The sequence below is a fragment of the Furipterus horrens genome, unplaced genomic scaffold (assembly GCF_987537825.1).
Source record: "Furipterus horrens unplaced genomic scaffold, mFurHor1.1.pri manual_scaffold_10, whole genome shotgun sequence".
NCBI classification, from domain to species: Eukaryota; Metazoa; Chordata; class Mammalia; order Chiroptera; family Furipteridae; genus Furipterus; species Furipterus horrens.
Window position 1 is genome coordinate 11,026,163 of NW_028327180.1, and position 17,600 is coordinate 11,043,762.

The 17,600-nt window shown below is 38.3% G+C and overlaps 1 protein-coding gene across 2 annotated transcripts in view; it reads left to right on the forward strand.

Moving 5' to 3' along the window:
• NAA15 (N-alpha-acetyltransferase 15, NatA auxiliary subunit) overlaps positions 1–14,176 on the forward strand; it is a 63,925-nt gene extending 49,749 nt beyond the window's left edge. The window contains exons 16-20 of one of the 2 annotated variants that reach the window (XM_090289050.1): positions 3,933–4,041; positions 5,998–6,096; positions 9,655–9,801; positions 10,716–10,813; positions 12,748–14,176. In XM_090289050.1, coding sequence (XP_090145176.1) covers positions 3,933–4,041; positions 5,998–6,096; positions 9,655–9,801; positions 10,716–10,813; positions 12,748–12,948 — 654 coding nt within the window. In that variant the 3' untranslated portion in view covers positions 12,949–14,176. The remainder of the gene's footprint in view (positions 1–3,932; positions 4,042–5,997; positions 6,097–9,654; positions 9,802–10,715; positions 10,814–12,747) is intronic. The other variant, XM_090289051.1, reaches the window with a different exon arrangement.
• The last annotated feature ends 3,424 nt before the right edge of the window (positions 14,177–17,600 follow it).

Consider the following 17,600-nt stretch of genomic DNA (forward strand, 5'->3'; position numbering starts at 1 on the left):
TTTAAAACTTGAAATAATAGTCCTGATCCAGACTAACCTACTATTGGTGTAGTGGGAAGTGTGGCTTTTGAGTCTTTCTGATCTGGGTCTGCATATCAGCCCTTACACTCTCTGTGTGTCTTGGACACTGTGTCTAACCTCTCTGATATTTTTCTCATCTATAAAATGGGACGAGGAAAAATCCCTACTAGGCAGAGATATTAGGGCTAGAGAAAAATAGATGTGTAAAGAATGTAGTGTCTGTTATAAGTGGTAACATGTATGTTTTTATATCTTAAGTGGGTTTTTATACAGACACTTCTTAAAAAGTGAGTTCTATAAGTGTATCTTTCATTTACCCATGTTCTCTCTTTATTGGACTTTGCTATTTAAACCTAATATCTTAAGCTGAAATTAAGATATTCGCCCTGGCTGGTGAGGCTCAGTGGATTGAGCGCCAGCCTGCAAACCAAAGGGTTGCCAATTCAGTTCCCAGTCCGGGCACATACCTGGGTTACAGGCCAGGTCCCAGTTGGGGGCGTATGAGAGGCAACCACACACTGATGTTTCTTTCCCTCTCTTTCTCCCTCCCTTCCCGTCTCTCTAAAAGTAAATAAATAAAATCTTTTGGGGGAAGAAAAGATATTCATTGTCACGTGAAACATACCTATTCAGTTTCTCTTCTGACCCTTGACATCCTCCTACTCCTTGTAAAAATAATTGCATAATTTATGTTAAAGCAATATAGTAATAAGGACATCTGCCTTACTAGTAACTAAAAATTCAAAATTATTAAATGCTTTATAACTAAGGAAAATTGTAATACCTGACAAATAGTTGGAAAATAGTTTCAGAATTATACCAGAAAAGATGGGCAGTACTATCTTATAGCATTATTGCTATTTAAGAACCACAGAGAAATCTAGCTTGGATTCACAGGGATATATTGACACCTTTTCACAAATAATTGTGTATTTTCTAGGAAAAAAGATACTAGCTCGATTGTTTTGAAGAGTTTATTGGAAGGCTCTACAGGGAAGTGAGTAAGCACAGAAAATCGACCTTGTAGGCCTCATGGGGAGTTGCAGGTACTCAGGGATAATTCCGACGTCAGGCCTCTCCGTCCTTACGCCTCGCTTTCTTTGTTCCCACCCCCTTCTCCACCGTGGCTGGTTCCCCGCCACCTTTTCCTTTCTCCATGCTTTCCCTCTGCCTCAGGGCTTTCCTTTGTGACTTTTTCCTTTGTAACTCTTCATGTCCTGCATTATAGATCGTAAAGGAGAGGACCTCTTTGGATTGAGTACCCCCACAAAGCAGAATTCTGTACCAGGCCTCCTCATAGGCTGTTGGGATTTCCTTGTGTCAAGCTTGTAATGCCTGCTTTTGGACCCGATGTCACGTTGTAGCCTAATCTGCGGAGCTAGGGGATTGTAGAATCTGAGAACAAAGTAATGCTTACACGACGGGCTTTATTTGGAAGAAGCCTAGTGGAAGACGCCTAGTTTCATGGATTACTCTTCAGTATATTCTGTTCTTACCTGTTAGTCACATAACAGTCTTCCTGGGATAACGGCCTCCAAGGTGCCCTCCATCTGATAGCGTCCACATTCACCCATATCCTCACCGTGGTGGCAGGGCCAATTTACATCAAGCCATCACAGCCAGCGGTGGCACTGACAGCCCCTCTGAAAGCTGCCTGCCAAGTCTGGACCTGTAGTCTAGACTTGCTTGTTCTGTGACGCTGTATTTTAGCATTCTTATGTCTAGTCAATGTAAGTTTAGTATCTCCAGTTCAGGATAATACATAACATAAATAAAAGCATTACGAAGTAATTGCAGTAAAGAAGGAGGAAAGGGAAATAGGAAGAGGTTTAGTTAGTGAGTTTAATACTGAGTTACTGGAGCATGAAGTCTGAAGCGCCTAGGTGGGCGTTGCGCGGCTTGTTTCTCCAGCTCGTCTCGAGGCAGTGGTTGGTGTTTCCCAGCCTCCTCGTGGGCCGCCCCTGCTGTGGCCCTCCGCACTTGCAGTCTGTCCGTCTCAGCTGGGTTTGTCTTCCCTCGTCAAGGCTAGTGAGTCTTTATATTCCGTCTGTATAGGGCTCAGTGGTTTTACATTTTTTGTTGCTGTGCTGGGAGTACTGTATAGGGAGATACACTCCTATGCAGCATATCTTAACATGGATCAGATTTCAGGTGAGTTTATGAATTAGTAAGATCAAAACTGCCCTTGCAAATGTCTTACATTGCCCACCTGTGCAATTCCATGCTACATTTATTTAAGTAAATTCAAATCTTTATAACAGGATGCCTTTTTTTTTTTTTTTTAAAGAGCCAGACAGAAAAGAGCATGTATCATTCTGGCAACTCCATCCATTACTTCACTCAGTGAACATAGGACCCCCACTGACCCACTGAGTATGAGATGATTTCAGTTAATCTAATGGTTGTATCGATTCAAATTCCCTATATTCCTTGTTTCATTTTTTAATAGCAGTTGTGTCTTAAGTGACCCTCATTTTCCGTCTATATCCCTAGAGTCACGAAAAGCTCGATATAGACGGGTGGCCATATCTGTTACCAGTTCTTTACCTTTCCCTGGTAGATATTTCTCCACCGGATACTACAAATTCTAACTCAGTAGAACTTAGAATTATGGAAATAAGAAGTAAAGTATTTATACATGTGTGGGAAAGGCCCACTGACGAGGGCCCGTTTCCCTCTTTACGTCTTGGGATCTGTAGCTGCTGCAGTGGCAGTGCCGTATACTGCTTTCTGGTTCAGCGCATGTATTCTTCAAAATAATGCGGCCCTGGTTGGTGTGGCTTAGTTGGAGCGTTTGTCCTGTGAACCAAAAGGTCGCGGTTTCCATTCCGGGTCAGGGCACGGGCCTAGGTTGCGGATTTGTTCCCTGGTCCAGGGGCATACAAGCAGCGGCCGATTCATGCTTCTCTCCCTCCCTCTCCTTCCTTTTCCTTCTTTTAAAAATGAACAGGCATAAAGTAAATGCCAGCTGCTTTACATGCTGTGTAGATGCCATAGATAACACTTTATTGCTTAACTTTTTCTTTTTAAATGCTGTAAGATAATATCCTTGGCTAGTCTGTGTTGGCAAAACAGCAGGGATTGCTATACTGGTGGATGCATGTTGGGCAGGTAGGGCAAATCCACATTCCATGGATGAGAAATTGTTACTGCCTCTGTGCTGAGAAAAGGCAAATACAGAACCCCGATGTTCAGTGCCCTTGTGGTAAATATGGTGGTGTTCTCTATCCCTACCCCAGTCTGCAGAGAAGAGTTTTGTCTCAATACTCGGATTAAGAGTGTAACAGTAGCACAATTCTGTAGTAAACATACATGCCCAGCAATGATTACAGGTATGTAATTTATATAATTACTAAAAGGTGGGAGAGACAGGTTCTCTGAGTAGAAATCTTTTGAAATGTCATCTCACCGTTACTATGGCATTTGAACAATACGGATTTCCATGGAACTTGTAGAACAGAGCAAGACAGAAGGGATATTCTTTTTTTAAATAGCTTGATTATACTCACTTCGTTTAAATTAAAAACACACACACTCAATCATTCTGTAATGGTCTCTCCAGTTGTCTTCTTGCCCCTGTCACCCTACCTGACATCTTCCCACTGTCTCCCCCGCCTTCCTGTTCTCTCACCCTTTCTCTCCCTGGTTTCATTGTATCTTCTTCCTCCATTGTTGGATAGTTTCTATCCAGGGATCATGTAATCTCTATGGTTAAAAACCAGTGAAGAGTTCTAGAGTTCAAAGTCTCCCTTCTCTAGGTTTTGGGAATTCAGAGTATGACAGTTATCCCTGGGTGACGGGTAAGTGATTTTTACCAAAAATTTTAAAAGGTGTTTTTTAATAGAAAGAGTAACATCACATCCTCCCCCAGATTTTGTTTCCGTTTGTATAATATCTTTTATTTTTGTTAGGTTGAAACTCCATTGGAAGAAGCTATTAAATTTTTAACACCGTTGAAGAACTTGGTGAAGAACAAGATAGAAACTCATCTTTTTGCCTTTGAGATTTACTTTAGGAAAGGTAGGCAATTAGGATATAGTGGCTCTGACAAAATCGATCACTGTATTTCCTAGATAGTCTCCCAACTCCAGTAGCCTCACTACTATAGCGGGTTTTTTGGTTTTTTTTTTTTTTTTTTTTTTTGGCAAATGCCAATTCAGCTTCCTCACAGAAATGCCTGCTATGCACAAAATGTCGTGGAGAGCTATAATGATAGGGTTGTCTCTTCTAGGACATTAAAATCAATAATAGATATACATACATAACTAGGATTAGGGTCAGATATAGTAACTACCATATGTGTGTGTGGATAAAATTAGTTAATACATGGGGAGCCTAGAATAATGTCTGGTGCACAGTAAGCATTGATAAATGTAAGCTATTATTAGCTGTTGTTAAAAATAGATGATGTGATACTTAAGGTGTATCTTCAAGGATGGATCATATTTCTAAAAGAAAAGATGCCTAGAAAGGAAGAGGCTTTGTTAAGAAATCACAAGTATGTGTAGATAATTTTGAGGTTGGCTCAGGCCCAGGTAAAATATAAATGAAGGGTCTTGACTGCCACGTTTAGAATGCTTATACTATGTATAAGTAGATACTAAGATTTTATGGTATCGAACTGATGTAATCTAAGTGGTTCTTCGGGGGGAAAAGTTTACCATTAAGGTGGTGTGTACTGAAGGGAAGAAACACTGGTTAGTAAGATTCTGACAGAAGGTTGTGTTCTCCAAACAGTGTGACTGGTCTCCTAAAGGAGATGGAATAAAATGGCACCTCTGTGGAGTAGTCATTAAAAATCATGTTTATCAGAAGTAATATGTAATGTTGGGGAAAGGTTGCCATATATAACATTGTTTGAAAATAAGACATAAAACTAAAGCTTGATTTTTCATTTTAAGGGGATCCTTAGATGTGTATGTAAAGTAGAAAAGTGGCCAGGAAGAAATAGATCAAAAGTTTGAAACAGATTATTTCCTGGTGGAATATGAATGGCTAAAGTATTTTCTAATACATTGTCTATTTTCCACAATGATTATGTTTTAATTTGGAAAATAAGTTTAATAAATAGCCCAATAATTTTAAATTTTTAACAGTTACTGCAACTTCCTCTTTAACAAATACTCTTAAATCCAAAATATAAAATGCAAAAGCTGTTCTGCTTAAAGAGGGGAAGGGCGATCCGAGCTCCCCTCCCTCGGCTTCCTGGCTGTGTGCTAACCCCTTGAAGGGCCCCCAGCCTGGGCTGCCCGCTGCAGTGGGGTGAAGCAGGCTGTCACCAAGGGCATGGCGGTGCTATTAGCTTTCTGAGTGTTGGGGGAAGGGGAAAGAAAGTGTTGGAGAAGCCTGGGGTTTTGAATTTTGATATTTGGAAAATGATACCAAATCAGGGAAGCCTCAACAAAGAGGTGTAGTCACGGATGATAGACGTGCGGAGGGTCTTCTGGTGGAAGCCCTGCTGAAGCTTGGGGCCAGGGCGGGGGAGGAGCAGCGGAGGGCAAAGTTAGAGCATCACTGAAAATCCTGCCTCCCGACAGGGCAGAGAAGCCAGGATGGACGGGAGAGGGACAGTCAGGTAGCACGCAAACCACTACACCCGTCAGGAAACGAGAAGGGAGACCGTTTTAAGTCTCGAAACAATGAAGGTTTCTTGGTGAGGAAAATCCCTCTATTTTGATTAAAGAGGTTAGGAAATGAAATGGTTTCACATTTGTTTGTTTATATGGCATTAGTTCAAATACTGTTGAATGCTGTCTCAATTTTTTATACTTCATTAAACCTTATTTCTTAAAGAAGGTTGTGTGGAAAATAGTAGCTGATGTTGCTAATCCGAGGAAATCATTTGCTTCAGTCATATGTTTTGTAGTTCAGATATGATTGAGTCAATTAGTGTTTCTATTTGTAAGGTCTTAGTCCTGCAAAGGAGGGCATCTTATTTCATCAAATGATAAAATATATATCTTTTTCTTTTTATAGAAAAGTTTCTTTTGATGCTACAATCAGTAAAGAGGGCATTTGCTATTGATTCTAGTCATCCCTGGCTTCATGAGTGTATGATTCGACTCTTTAGTACTGGTATGTTTTTGTTTTCCATTTCTTAAGTATTTGATAACAGTAGTTGATAGTGACTGTATAAGTGATCTGTACAAGTTTATCGTTATAAACGCAATCCTTTTAAAGCTATTGCACATTAAATTAGCTGAGGGAAAAAGCAGGGCTCATCTCTTTGTGTTAAAGGTCTTTATCTTTTAAGGCTAGAAATGTTACCTAATTTTGACATAAAATTATTCAGTCCAGATATTTGAGAATCACCTTTGTTTCTGTTTCTAAAAAGTTAACATGTAAGTTGAAATTTTGAGTCGTATTTTATTATGGTAAGCCTCTTAGTTAATTGATCTAAAATTGAAGAATCTCTTTGAAATTGACTTAATCTCCTTATTTATCTGCCTTTAGCACAATTCTTTTGAGTCATAAAATTTTTGTTGCTAAATACAGGTTAAAAAGAGCATTAAGAGCCCTGGCTGCTGTGGCTCAGTGGATTGAGCGTCGGCCTGTGAGCCAAGTGTCGCTGGTTCAATTCCCAGTTAGGGCACATGACTAGGTTGCACATCAGGTCCCCAGTTGGGGACATGAGTGAGAGGCAGCCACACAGTGATGTTTCTCTCCCTCTCTTGCTCCTTTTCCCTCTCTAAAAATAAATAAACAAATAAATAATTTTAAAAAAAGTTGATAGTGAAAAAATTCAATTAAAAAAAAAAGAAGAGCAATAAGGCAATCATTGTACTTTTCAAATATTTTGACAAGATTCCATACATTAGTTTTAATGTGAAGTAGTAGAACTACAGAATTTTTGACAATGAAAGACAGAATTTTATGCACATTACCTCTCATTTTATAGTTGAGAAATTTGGGCCCCTTACAGCTTTCATTACTTACTCCAGGTAACATAGGTAACTAGTACTGAAGCAGGGGTGAGAGCCCAGGTCTTCATCGTGTTCTTTCTACTACAAGAACTCTATAGTCAAGTAGTGTTGTTGCTGTTTTGATTTTTAAGTGACTGGGGAAGGAGAAATGGAATTTTTAATAGAACAACCTGCAAAATTTAGAAATTCTTTTAAATTAGTTATCTCATTGCTAAATACTCAGGTCCGTATGAGTTCATGCATAATATAAAAATAATGAGATTAAACTGGGCACCCCAATCATTGTTCTGAAAATTGCTAACTTGTCCCAGTTAAGAACATTTGTTTGTAAGGAAAAGTAAAGCCTTAAATTATATTATACTTGTCAAAGAAATGATTCCTGTTATAGAAACTGAATCAGAAATGTTTTACCTCAATCTTTTTAAATTCAGAAAGTAATATATAATATAACCACATTACAAGCAGTAAAAGGAGTTGCTGTATTTAGAGAAAAGACTTTTTTTTAATCTCTTTTGTGTTAAAAAAAATAAAACTTAGATGAATCAGAAACTTAAGGCTAGAAATAATAGTTTTAATCCATTCCTGGTTAGGAGGGAATGCACATAAACTATTTTCAAAAGTAACAGACGCTTTGTTTTTATACAATCAATTCTTTCCTGAAAGGTAGAAAGTAATATGTACAAATGCTAATTAAGTGGCATTTCTTGCGTGTAATGAGTAACAGTTGTTTCAGAAAATTAAACTGCATGTTAGCTATTCCCATTTCTCCAGGTGTTCAGCTGACATTGTCAGAAAGAGATTTACAAAGAGATCCTTATTTTGACTAAATTTAAATAATGAAAGCAGCTGTAATTTGTATTGCTAAAGATGCATTGCATTTTCAAAAAGCCTTCAAGAAATTGGGTAGACAGCTTAATGACTTTGTTAAGAACGTGTGTGTAAAGAGACACAAAATTGGGGCATCTTTGTTATACCTCACAGGTTCCCTTTAAACCAAGTTGAAAGTACAGCCGTAATGGCAGTAAAACTAAATTATTTAACTAGTAGCTCTTTTATTTGAACCACCCAGTTTGCAGAATGATAGAAGAAATGCTGTTTAACCAACATAGGACACCTCAATCAATTATTCAGTTACTAATCATATGTAGACTATTTTACTTAGATATTTACGAAAGATATTTTAAACTTAGGATAGTGATCTATTATTGAAACAGTGAAAGGAATTTAGTGGGTCATTACCAACATTTGAAACCCTAAAATAAAAATAAGTAGAAAATACCAGCATGTGCTGGACAAAGAAAGAATCAGTATTCTGGGAAACTTTAGCTTCACATAATTTATGTATAAAGATACATATTCATCAGAATACAAATACTTGGTTCTCGGCAAAGTTTGAAAACTACCACTATAGTCCCTAACCAAAAGAAAATTTGTTTGTTTTCAATTTATGACAATATAGTAACTACAGTTTAATGAATATCTATTACATAACTAGCTTTTTAAAATGTAGCCTTTCCTGACTGTGACCCTTCTGTATTGGATAGCACCTCAGTTTTATAGATTAGGAAATAGGTTCAGAGAGGTTAGGATTTGTCCAAGCCTAGATCCGTACCCAGGTCTGTCTGGCTCAAAGATCCAGGCTGTCTCTCTATACCAAAACAATGCAGGCATACCTTGTTTTATTGTGGTTTGTTTTATTGTACTTTGCAAATACTGCGTTTTTTTTAGCAAGCTAAAGGTTTGTGGCAACCCTGTGTTGAACATATTTTTTCAGCTGGCTCTTAGGACAGTTAGCATATTTTAGTAATAAAATTTTTTTAATTAAGGTTATGTACATTGCTATTTTTTAAAAAGATAATGCTGTCTAAAAAATAGACTACAGTATAGAATAAACATAATTTTTATATGTACTGAAAACCAAAAAATTTGTGACTCCCTTTCCTGTGAAACTTGCTTTATTGTGGTGGTCTAGAACCGAACCTGCGGTGTCTCTGAGGTCTGCCTGCAGTGAAACAAAGCATAACTAGGAGGCAGTCCAGAGAGGTGTCCCCAGAGGGGAGGTCAGCTTTCTGTCTCCAAATCCCAAGACCTGGGACTATGATGGCAGCAGTGTATTTATTACAAGATAATACTTTGGTCGTCCTTCGGAGTTTATTATGTATGTAGTGATAGCCCAGTTCCCATAGCCCCTGAAAATACAGGTCAGTGAAGTCAACCATGTTTTCTTATAATATGGATAAGTTTCTAATGCCTTACTTGGCTGTAGAAGAAAATGGAGATGGGGAGGTCAATTCTGTTGTCTTCAGCACCACTACTTGCTGTGACTTTACTTAACCAGGTAGGCGCTGTCAAGCTCCTGCTTTGCGGACCCCCTTTCAAGTTGATGGGGCAACACCTAGGAGTTTATAAGGCTGTGGAACTATGTCTTTTGTCGTCTGTTTTGCTTTCTGTTCTTTTCTGGAAATGAATCATCTGCCAAAGAATGTCTCTGAGTGCCTTTAGAAAGTCTTTAGATTACTTTGCTGACAAATTTAAATTGAGATTCTCTAAATTTATGTAGGGAAGTTCTTTCATTGTTGAATTATCAGTAGATTAATAATTGTATATAATTGGTCTGTCTCCTTGGCCTCATCAAGTAGATAATTTTTTAACTCTTACAAACTTTAGTGGACTCTAACTGCTAACGGGGTTTGTTTTCTCATTTGTTCAGCAGTGTGTGAAAGTAAAAATTTGCCTGATACAGTTAGAACAGTATTAAAACAAGAAATGAATCGTCTTTTTGGAGCAACAAATCCAAAGAATTTTAATGAGACTTTTCTGAAAAGGAATTCCGATTCGTTGCCACACAGATTATCAGGTAATCACTTTATTTTGTCCTTATCTTAGCCACCTGACACAACTTCATTTTTTATTTTAATGGGTCAATGACATTACACATTTTTCGCACAGAAGAGACAGCGTGTATATATCACATCTTAATTCATGAAAACAGGCAACTTAAATAAGCTTCCTATACAGTTCTCAGTTTCTTAGACAAAATTATTTCTGTGAATCAAGGTCAGTAGTTTCTCTTGGCTCAGCATAGGCATTACAAAGAAGCAAGTATCACTAAATTTAGCAGTATGTTACATACGATGAAGGAATAGCTTTCTCTTTCTTTTTCCCATCACTGTGCTCTTAAATAAAATTCACTTTGATGTGACTATAATCTTCCATGTTTCATGGTTATGTAAGAGTGTAAACTTGACAGTGCTGAACACCTGAAACCATCTCTTGGGCAGGGTCACCTGTCAAGAGTTGTGCTGCTCAAGTCTGGGCCCAATGGGAAGCATGTGGGTGGTTCAGTAGGGTGCTTTAGAGTGCCTGGCTAAGAAAGCAGCAGCTTTGTGTGCCGCTGTGGAATTTAGATTTTTGGCTCATATCATCAGTGTTGGGTATTTCCCTGAACCCCCAATTATGCTCATTGTAGGAAAAAAACTACCCATGGTCCCATGGTCCTGCCATACAAAGACAGATATTATTAGAATATTTGCATTACTTCATAGTCTCTCTTACCTTAATCATTCTCCTAGTTTGGAAAGAGGCTATTTCTCATCTACTCTCAGAATTAAAAAAAAAAATAACAGTGTTTCAAATGGCTGTCCTCATTTTTTTAACAGAATGCCACACTGTGTACACATATATCTTGTTATTTTATACTTGAGTGGATGGAGCCTAAGGTGCTGGTTTTACCTTGAAATAAAAACATTTTCTTTTTTTCCCCTCATTTAGCTGCCAAAATGGTACATTATTTAGATCCTTCTAGTCAGAAGCGAGCTGTAGATTTGGCAACAACACTTGACGAATCCCTCACTAACAGAAATCTCCAGGTAAAGTTTTTCATACCTTCTCTATACAAGTCCCTGACTGCTTTTTGTTCCTCTTTTCATAAAGACAACAACTGTCACAAATAATAATTGTTGTTATTTATGCATGCTGTGTTTTAAGCCATTATGAATCCTTGTCAGAAACTTAACCCTAAAATTTATTTAGGATTGTGTGTGTGTGCACACATGCATAGTTGAGTAGTTGGTATTTAATTACTACTGTAGTTTCACATTTGTTACTTATAGTAACATTTTTTAGAAATATGTTTTAGGCCCTGACTGGTGTGGCCCAGTGGGTTGGGCGTTGACCTGTAAACCCAAAGATTAACAGTTCGATTCCCAGTCAGGGCGCACATCTGGGTTGCAGGCCAGGTTCCCTGTTGGGGCATGTGCAAGAGGCAACCAATTGATGTTTCATGCTCTCTCTTTCTCCCTCCCTTCCCCTCTCTCTAAAAATAAGAAAATAAAATCTTTAAAAAAGAAAAAAAATATTTGTTTTCGTAAAATCATATATACATTTAATGGTTAATGGATTTCAATTCATATTTTACATTTCTGAGCAAGCAGTGGTCCCAGTGATGATTCTGACATTTAAGATGTATTTACCATGGGTTGAATTAAAATAGCTTGCAATATAACAAGATTAAGTAGAGTGAAAGATAGTATGGGTAGTTAGAGCGTCATCTTGATATGCCAAGGTTGTGGGTTCAATCCCTGGTCAGGTTACATAACAAGAGTCATCCAGTGAATGCATAAATAAGTGGAACAACAATTTGACATTTCTGTCTCTCCATTCCTCTCCCTAAAATATCAATAAATTTAAAAAAAAATTTTTTAACCTTAAAAAGATGATACGGATATGTTGCAAAATAACAGATTCTAGTTTAGACTACAAAGGACCAGCTACCTTATGTGATGATCAGCCAGATTTAAAAAAGCACTTGCTGAAGGAAAGTTAAATATTTTCCTTTAATAGCAAATGAAGGAAATATCTTTATGGAAAAAATTAAGACTTGTTAGTTGCTAATTAATGCTGCATTTAAATCAGAACTTTCCTAGACAGGCAGTTTGTAGGATATTATATATCTGGAAGCCACATGGTATTTTCCAGGTGAAAAGATGAAGAGAGAAAACATAAGAAATGCGAGTCAACAGGAATAATTTAGAAATATAAGAAGCATATGTACTTAGGGGTTTGGTTGGAAAAATGATCAATTTTCAAGAATTTTTTTTTTTGCATGCCCTTTGTGTTTGACTCTCCTGCTTAGTTATTGGACATACCTTAAGGTTCTCTTTGCTTTGAATACTTAAGTTCAGTAATTGACATTGGCATGTAAATTTTGACATTTAAATACATGGCCAGCCCTGGCTGGTGTGGCTCAGTGGATTGAGTGCTGGCCAGCGAATGGAAAGGTTGCCAGTTCAATTCCCAGTCAGGGTGCGTGCCTAGGTTGTGGACCAGGTCCCTAGTTTGGGGGCGTGTGAGAGGCAACCCCTACACATCGATGTTTCTCTCCCTCTCTTTCTCCTTCCCTTCCCCTCTCTCTAAAAATAAATAAATATAGTCTTTAAAAAAATAGATAAATAAATACAGGGCCAGGCTAGCCTGAAGCAAGGCTGTCGCCTAGGATCCAGCACTTGCTGCAAGTGAGTGTCTCTTTAAATGTAGTGCTCCATACACCTTGCCTGCCCAACCTTAGTCCTGGCCCTGCTTAAACATTCATCCCTTGTGTAAACCTTGCAATTCTGAAGAAACTAATTCTAATGGAATATATATGTGTGTGTGTGTGTGTGTGTATGTGGGGGGGGGAGAAAATGCTTTTGTTTATCTTAAATATGTACATTGGCCTGTTATTTCAGAAATCTAAAAATGTCAAATTCACAGTGATAACTTTTCCTTTGGACAAGCTATAACATGACCTTTTTTCTTTCTTTAGACGTGTATGGAGGTTTTAGAAGCCTTGTGTGATGGTAGCCTAGGAGACTGTAAAGAAGCTGCTGAAGTTTATAGAGCAAATTGTCGTAAGCTTTTCCCCTATGCTTTGGCTTTTATGCCTCCCGGATACGAAGAGGATATGAAGGTCACAGTTAATGGAGATAGTTCTGCAGAAACGGAAGAACTGGCCAATGAAATCTGAACTTCATTAAACAAGCAAATGGATTGACTTTGGACCATATCTAGTATATAATATTTTTGTCACGCACCTGCTGCATTGCTCTGACTTACACAGAATGAAAAGAGTAAATGTTTTTGCCTTCAAATAGTGTTTTACGTTTTTATCCTGCTGAAAAAGTATGTATAAAATACCTAACATATTACAGGATATAGGTTCAGTTTCTTAAAAAATTAAAAGCTGCTAAAATTGAGGGGTTAAAAAAAGATACCTATCCTCTTCCTACCTACCCACCCATGTTTTTAAACTAATTTATATAAAATCTGGAGGCTGTTACAGCTAACAAAGCAGGTGTGTGGCAGAAATATTACTTTAAATTTGTCTTGTGAGATTTTACTATATCTCAGACAGCGTAAATGCTGTTTTAGCACTGGATTCTTTCACTGAGCACAAAGAGTTGTTGGGGCTTTAGCATCTGACTGGTTTTGTTGCGGGGTTGATTCTGGCCATAGGAAGGACGCAAATGTGAATCACTATTAACAGAGAAACCTACAACAGACGCGCGACGTTGTAGCAGCTGGGGCATAGAGATTCCAGGCAGGATTCTAAGAAGCCTAGAGGGTGTTCAAGACGCTGTGTTTTCAAAATTCACTGTACATGATCAGTTTGGTGTTCTTGTACCACAGTTTTTAACTGAAGAAACCAGTTGGAACAATCTCAATTTTAACTTAAACTTGAAGAACTAAAATAACAATGCAAACCTTTCAGCATTGTTTTGGCCAAACTTGTTAAAACTGTAATGCAAGAACCAGATGCACTGTGATGTGGCACCAACTAATTAGCAAGCGTGCATTTTTTTCACCGCAGAGTGAAAAGAGGAAATCTCCCATGGCTTGAAGTTAAAAGAGCAGAACTCCTGACTCCCCTTCTCTGACTGATCAAGAGACTCATAGTTAAAAACCTCAGCAGGCCTTGTTCACGATATGCAGAAAAAAGTGCTGCAGTTTAGATACCTCTGGAATTTTTCCACAGTGTCACAGGTTTGTAATACTTGAAGCCCTACATTTCTAAGAATATATTTCTTGCTCAGTTGTTTCAGGCAAGCCCAAGACTTTGTAATTTTTAAAGGGCCCAAGATTTTTTTTTTCCAATAACAGACCAGCTTCTTTTTCCTGCAATTACAGATGTAATTTCCTTTTTGTTGTCAAACATGAGGTACCAAATATGATGCAATAAATTGTTTTGAAAAACAGTTGTGTGAATATTTCAAATAATCTGTGTTGGGCTTCTGTGAAAGTACACAGGTGGAAACAGAGGTGCGAGCCAGAGGCCATGTGCAGTGTGCTGGGGGCTGGTGCAGGCGGCAGCGCTGCAGGGCCGCCCGCGGGGGGTGCTCTGCCGGAGGCGGGCCGCGGGCTGGGGGCAGGCGCTGGGAGTGTAATTCGTGCCTCAGAAGTTGGAAGGAGAACAGAACTGCTATTTCGATTGAGAAAATGAGCCTTAACATGTTAAACCTACACACTGAGAACTAGCCTCTGGCTCAAGGTTCTCGCAGTATTTGCAAGATCTGAGCAGAAAAGATCAGCAAAATGAATCGGTTGTACATATAATTAACCTTTTTGTGATACTTCATGGAAAGCCTATTCTAAAGGGAATTTTCAGGAGACCCGATCCTGTCAGTGAGTGGACAGTTCTGCTAAACTCAGCCTTCCGTAGTACATTCCTGCGTTCCACGTCCCAGTCTGATGGCCGAGTGGCGTTCGGAGAAGTCCAAACTGAACTCCAGTGCTTTGATACGTTTCATTAACTGGCCCTGTCTCAGGAACATCCTAATAGATGGGAAAAAACAAACACTCTTTTTTTTTAACTTCTGTGAGTGGCAGCTGAAGTTCTCGCTGTTGGGAAAGAACACTAGTGCTACCTCTGCCACGGACGAGGGTGTGGAGGAGGCGCCAGCCATATGATGGGGGGGGGGTTGTGAATTATGTTTGAACGCTACTGTATATTGAAATGAAATTCATATATTTGTCTTGACAATGTTCCAATGATGTAGATTGTCTTAGAATGAATATCCTAAGTACTCAGAGCTCTCAATGCAGATGCCGCCCTGAGGAGCTAAATTCCTACCACGTATGTTGTATTCCACCCCGATTTTACTGGAACTATTGAATAAATATTTTATTTTCTTTCAGGTTTACTTGCTAGTGGATACGTTGTCTGGTGTCAGGGGACCTTGACAGGGGTCCATGTGATGTCCAGACATCACCCCTACACACTGTACTGTACTGTTGTGCCCTGATAGTGTCACCTGGGTCACCTCACATTTGCCTCATTCACTATTAATTCCAAATGATACTGTGGGGGAACAGGGTTAGAGAAACAAGTGGAAAAGAAAATGCAGTGATGTTGTAATCTAAACAAGTGCCTTATGTTTATTGCTAAGAAAACTGGTGTTATCAACCCTTTTGAGAAGAAAGGGTCCCTTGACCTGTATTAACATAGGAAAGTAAAGTTCTTCTTGTTTTTCTTCATATTTACTACTCTTGTCATTTCTCATTTAAAAATTAAGACCTGACTAGGTTAGTTTACTCAGTTTTAATTTAGATAATTGAATCATACATTTTTCAACATTTTTCTGTATCTATTTATTATGCACAAGAATAAAGTGTGATCTTTAATAGAATGACTAAAAGCAGTCCCGACATTAGTGAAGAGCTTTTCCGTGGGTTTTAACAGGCCCTTGTTTTTCACAGTGTTGTTTGTCCTCCATGGTGTATTGCTGTTAAGAGCTGTGAAATGAAAGCTGTGATTATAAAAGACCAGGGGTGTATGGTCTAGATTCAGGTAGGTTGTGATAAATTCAGGGAAATCTCTCTTCTGCACAATTTCTAGGAATATTTCAGTTGCCATGTGTAGCATCTGTTCAGAAATCAGTAACAAGTGAAGTGTTGGATTTTCTTACAAGAAATGTATGTACCTATCTTAGTGATAACCAGCCTTAAATTTTGAAAGTACTCAAGAGACTTCCGAGGAAGACTGACCTTTCAGGTGGAAGGCAGGCTTGCTTTAGCTCACGCTCCACTTCTTTAAGTTACAGACAGGGTTTCTTGATACCATTTGCTAGCATCTAAACTTCGCTGAGCCCACTGCCAAAACAAGGTCCTGTGAAATGGCTACGTTGTGCCATAGGGAGCTGAAACCTTAGGCATTGTTTAAAAAACCTGAAGTTTTTGATAGTTGGAAACCACACAACTTGAAGCAATAAAACATTTTGGAAGAGATTGTTTATTGAATTGCACTTTCCACCTTCCAGGATGGATGTTGAATAAAAGTATTGGTAGTGTGCAGAAGGTTCTGGAGAAAAGAATGCTCTTATTCTGGTAAAGCAGAAGGATATGACATGCTTTAGCTGGGACAGCCTATTTCACCTGCTGCCTCCATAGAGGGACCCGCCCCCTTTTACGATGACACCGTAATGGGCAGAAGGAAAGGGAGCCGTACGTTGTAGAAAAGACGGTCTAAAGGTTTCCAGCTTCTCAGTTTATCCAGTTGCCTTTGAAGTCATGCCATCTTGGGATTGTAACAAGGAAAAGAAAAAAGATGGTACTATTTAAGTTAGAACTTTACTAGATTGTCGATGACTGTAGACAAGCTTTGCACCTTAATCGTCAGGGGTCTTTATAGAGTTCTTTGTGCTGAAAACAACATAGACTTTGTTTCAAGGCTTTTGCTTATCGCAAAAGTAAAGTCGTTAATTGATGCTCTAATAAGACCAATGTACTTCTTACATTTTTTTATATCAGACTTCTTTGTGTCTACTTTAAGGGTCTGTTATTTCAAACAAGTGATATGTCTTCCTAATTGAAAACAAACTGATGGTGATGAATAATGATGGAAACTATCTGTTACTCAAAGATTTCTATTGTTGCTGAATCTTTAACTGGGCTTCAATAAATACAAATTATCTTCCTCTTTAGAAACAACATAGAAGTGAAGAGATTTTTGGAATTGTTCTGGATCCTATGGTTTGCTTTAAGCCAATAATTACACCTGTGTAATTACGTGTGATTTGTATAACAAGTAAGAGACCTCTCTCCATACCATTTTATGGCTGTCTTTCCAATTAACCCTGGTTTCCTAACACTGGGCTTTTATAAACTTGCCACTAGTTTACTTTGCTCTGTAAGTTTATTGGGTCCATTGTGTAGTGCTTGATGACTCATTGCAAGTGGAATAGGAACCGAGTTTTCCCCAGTGTTCTTCCAAAACGCTCTGGTGTTTCTTCATTAATAATGAACAACTAAATTAGCTACCACCTCTCATCTTTCTTTTGAACAAATTTTTTTGCCTTTGAGTAGTCATACTGCTGGTTGATTGCTTTAAAAATGAAAAGAAGTAGATAATAACAGACCTGTCTCCCAGATTATTTAAATTCCGAACTATGGAATACTAAATACTAATTATTAACAGTAAAGAAATTTTATTATGCATTAATAACAGTAATAGAAGTATTCAGAAACACAGTGAGCTAGCATTGTTACTCCGCTTACATTATTTGCTCAGATGTTCATTGAAAAGGACTGAAGAATAAGCCAATACTTCACTTGTTATTTTTTTATAACTTAAAATTTGATTTCAAGAGCCTACTTGTTATTTCAAACATTCAATTTCACAGC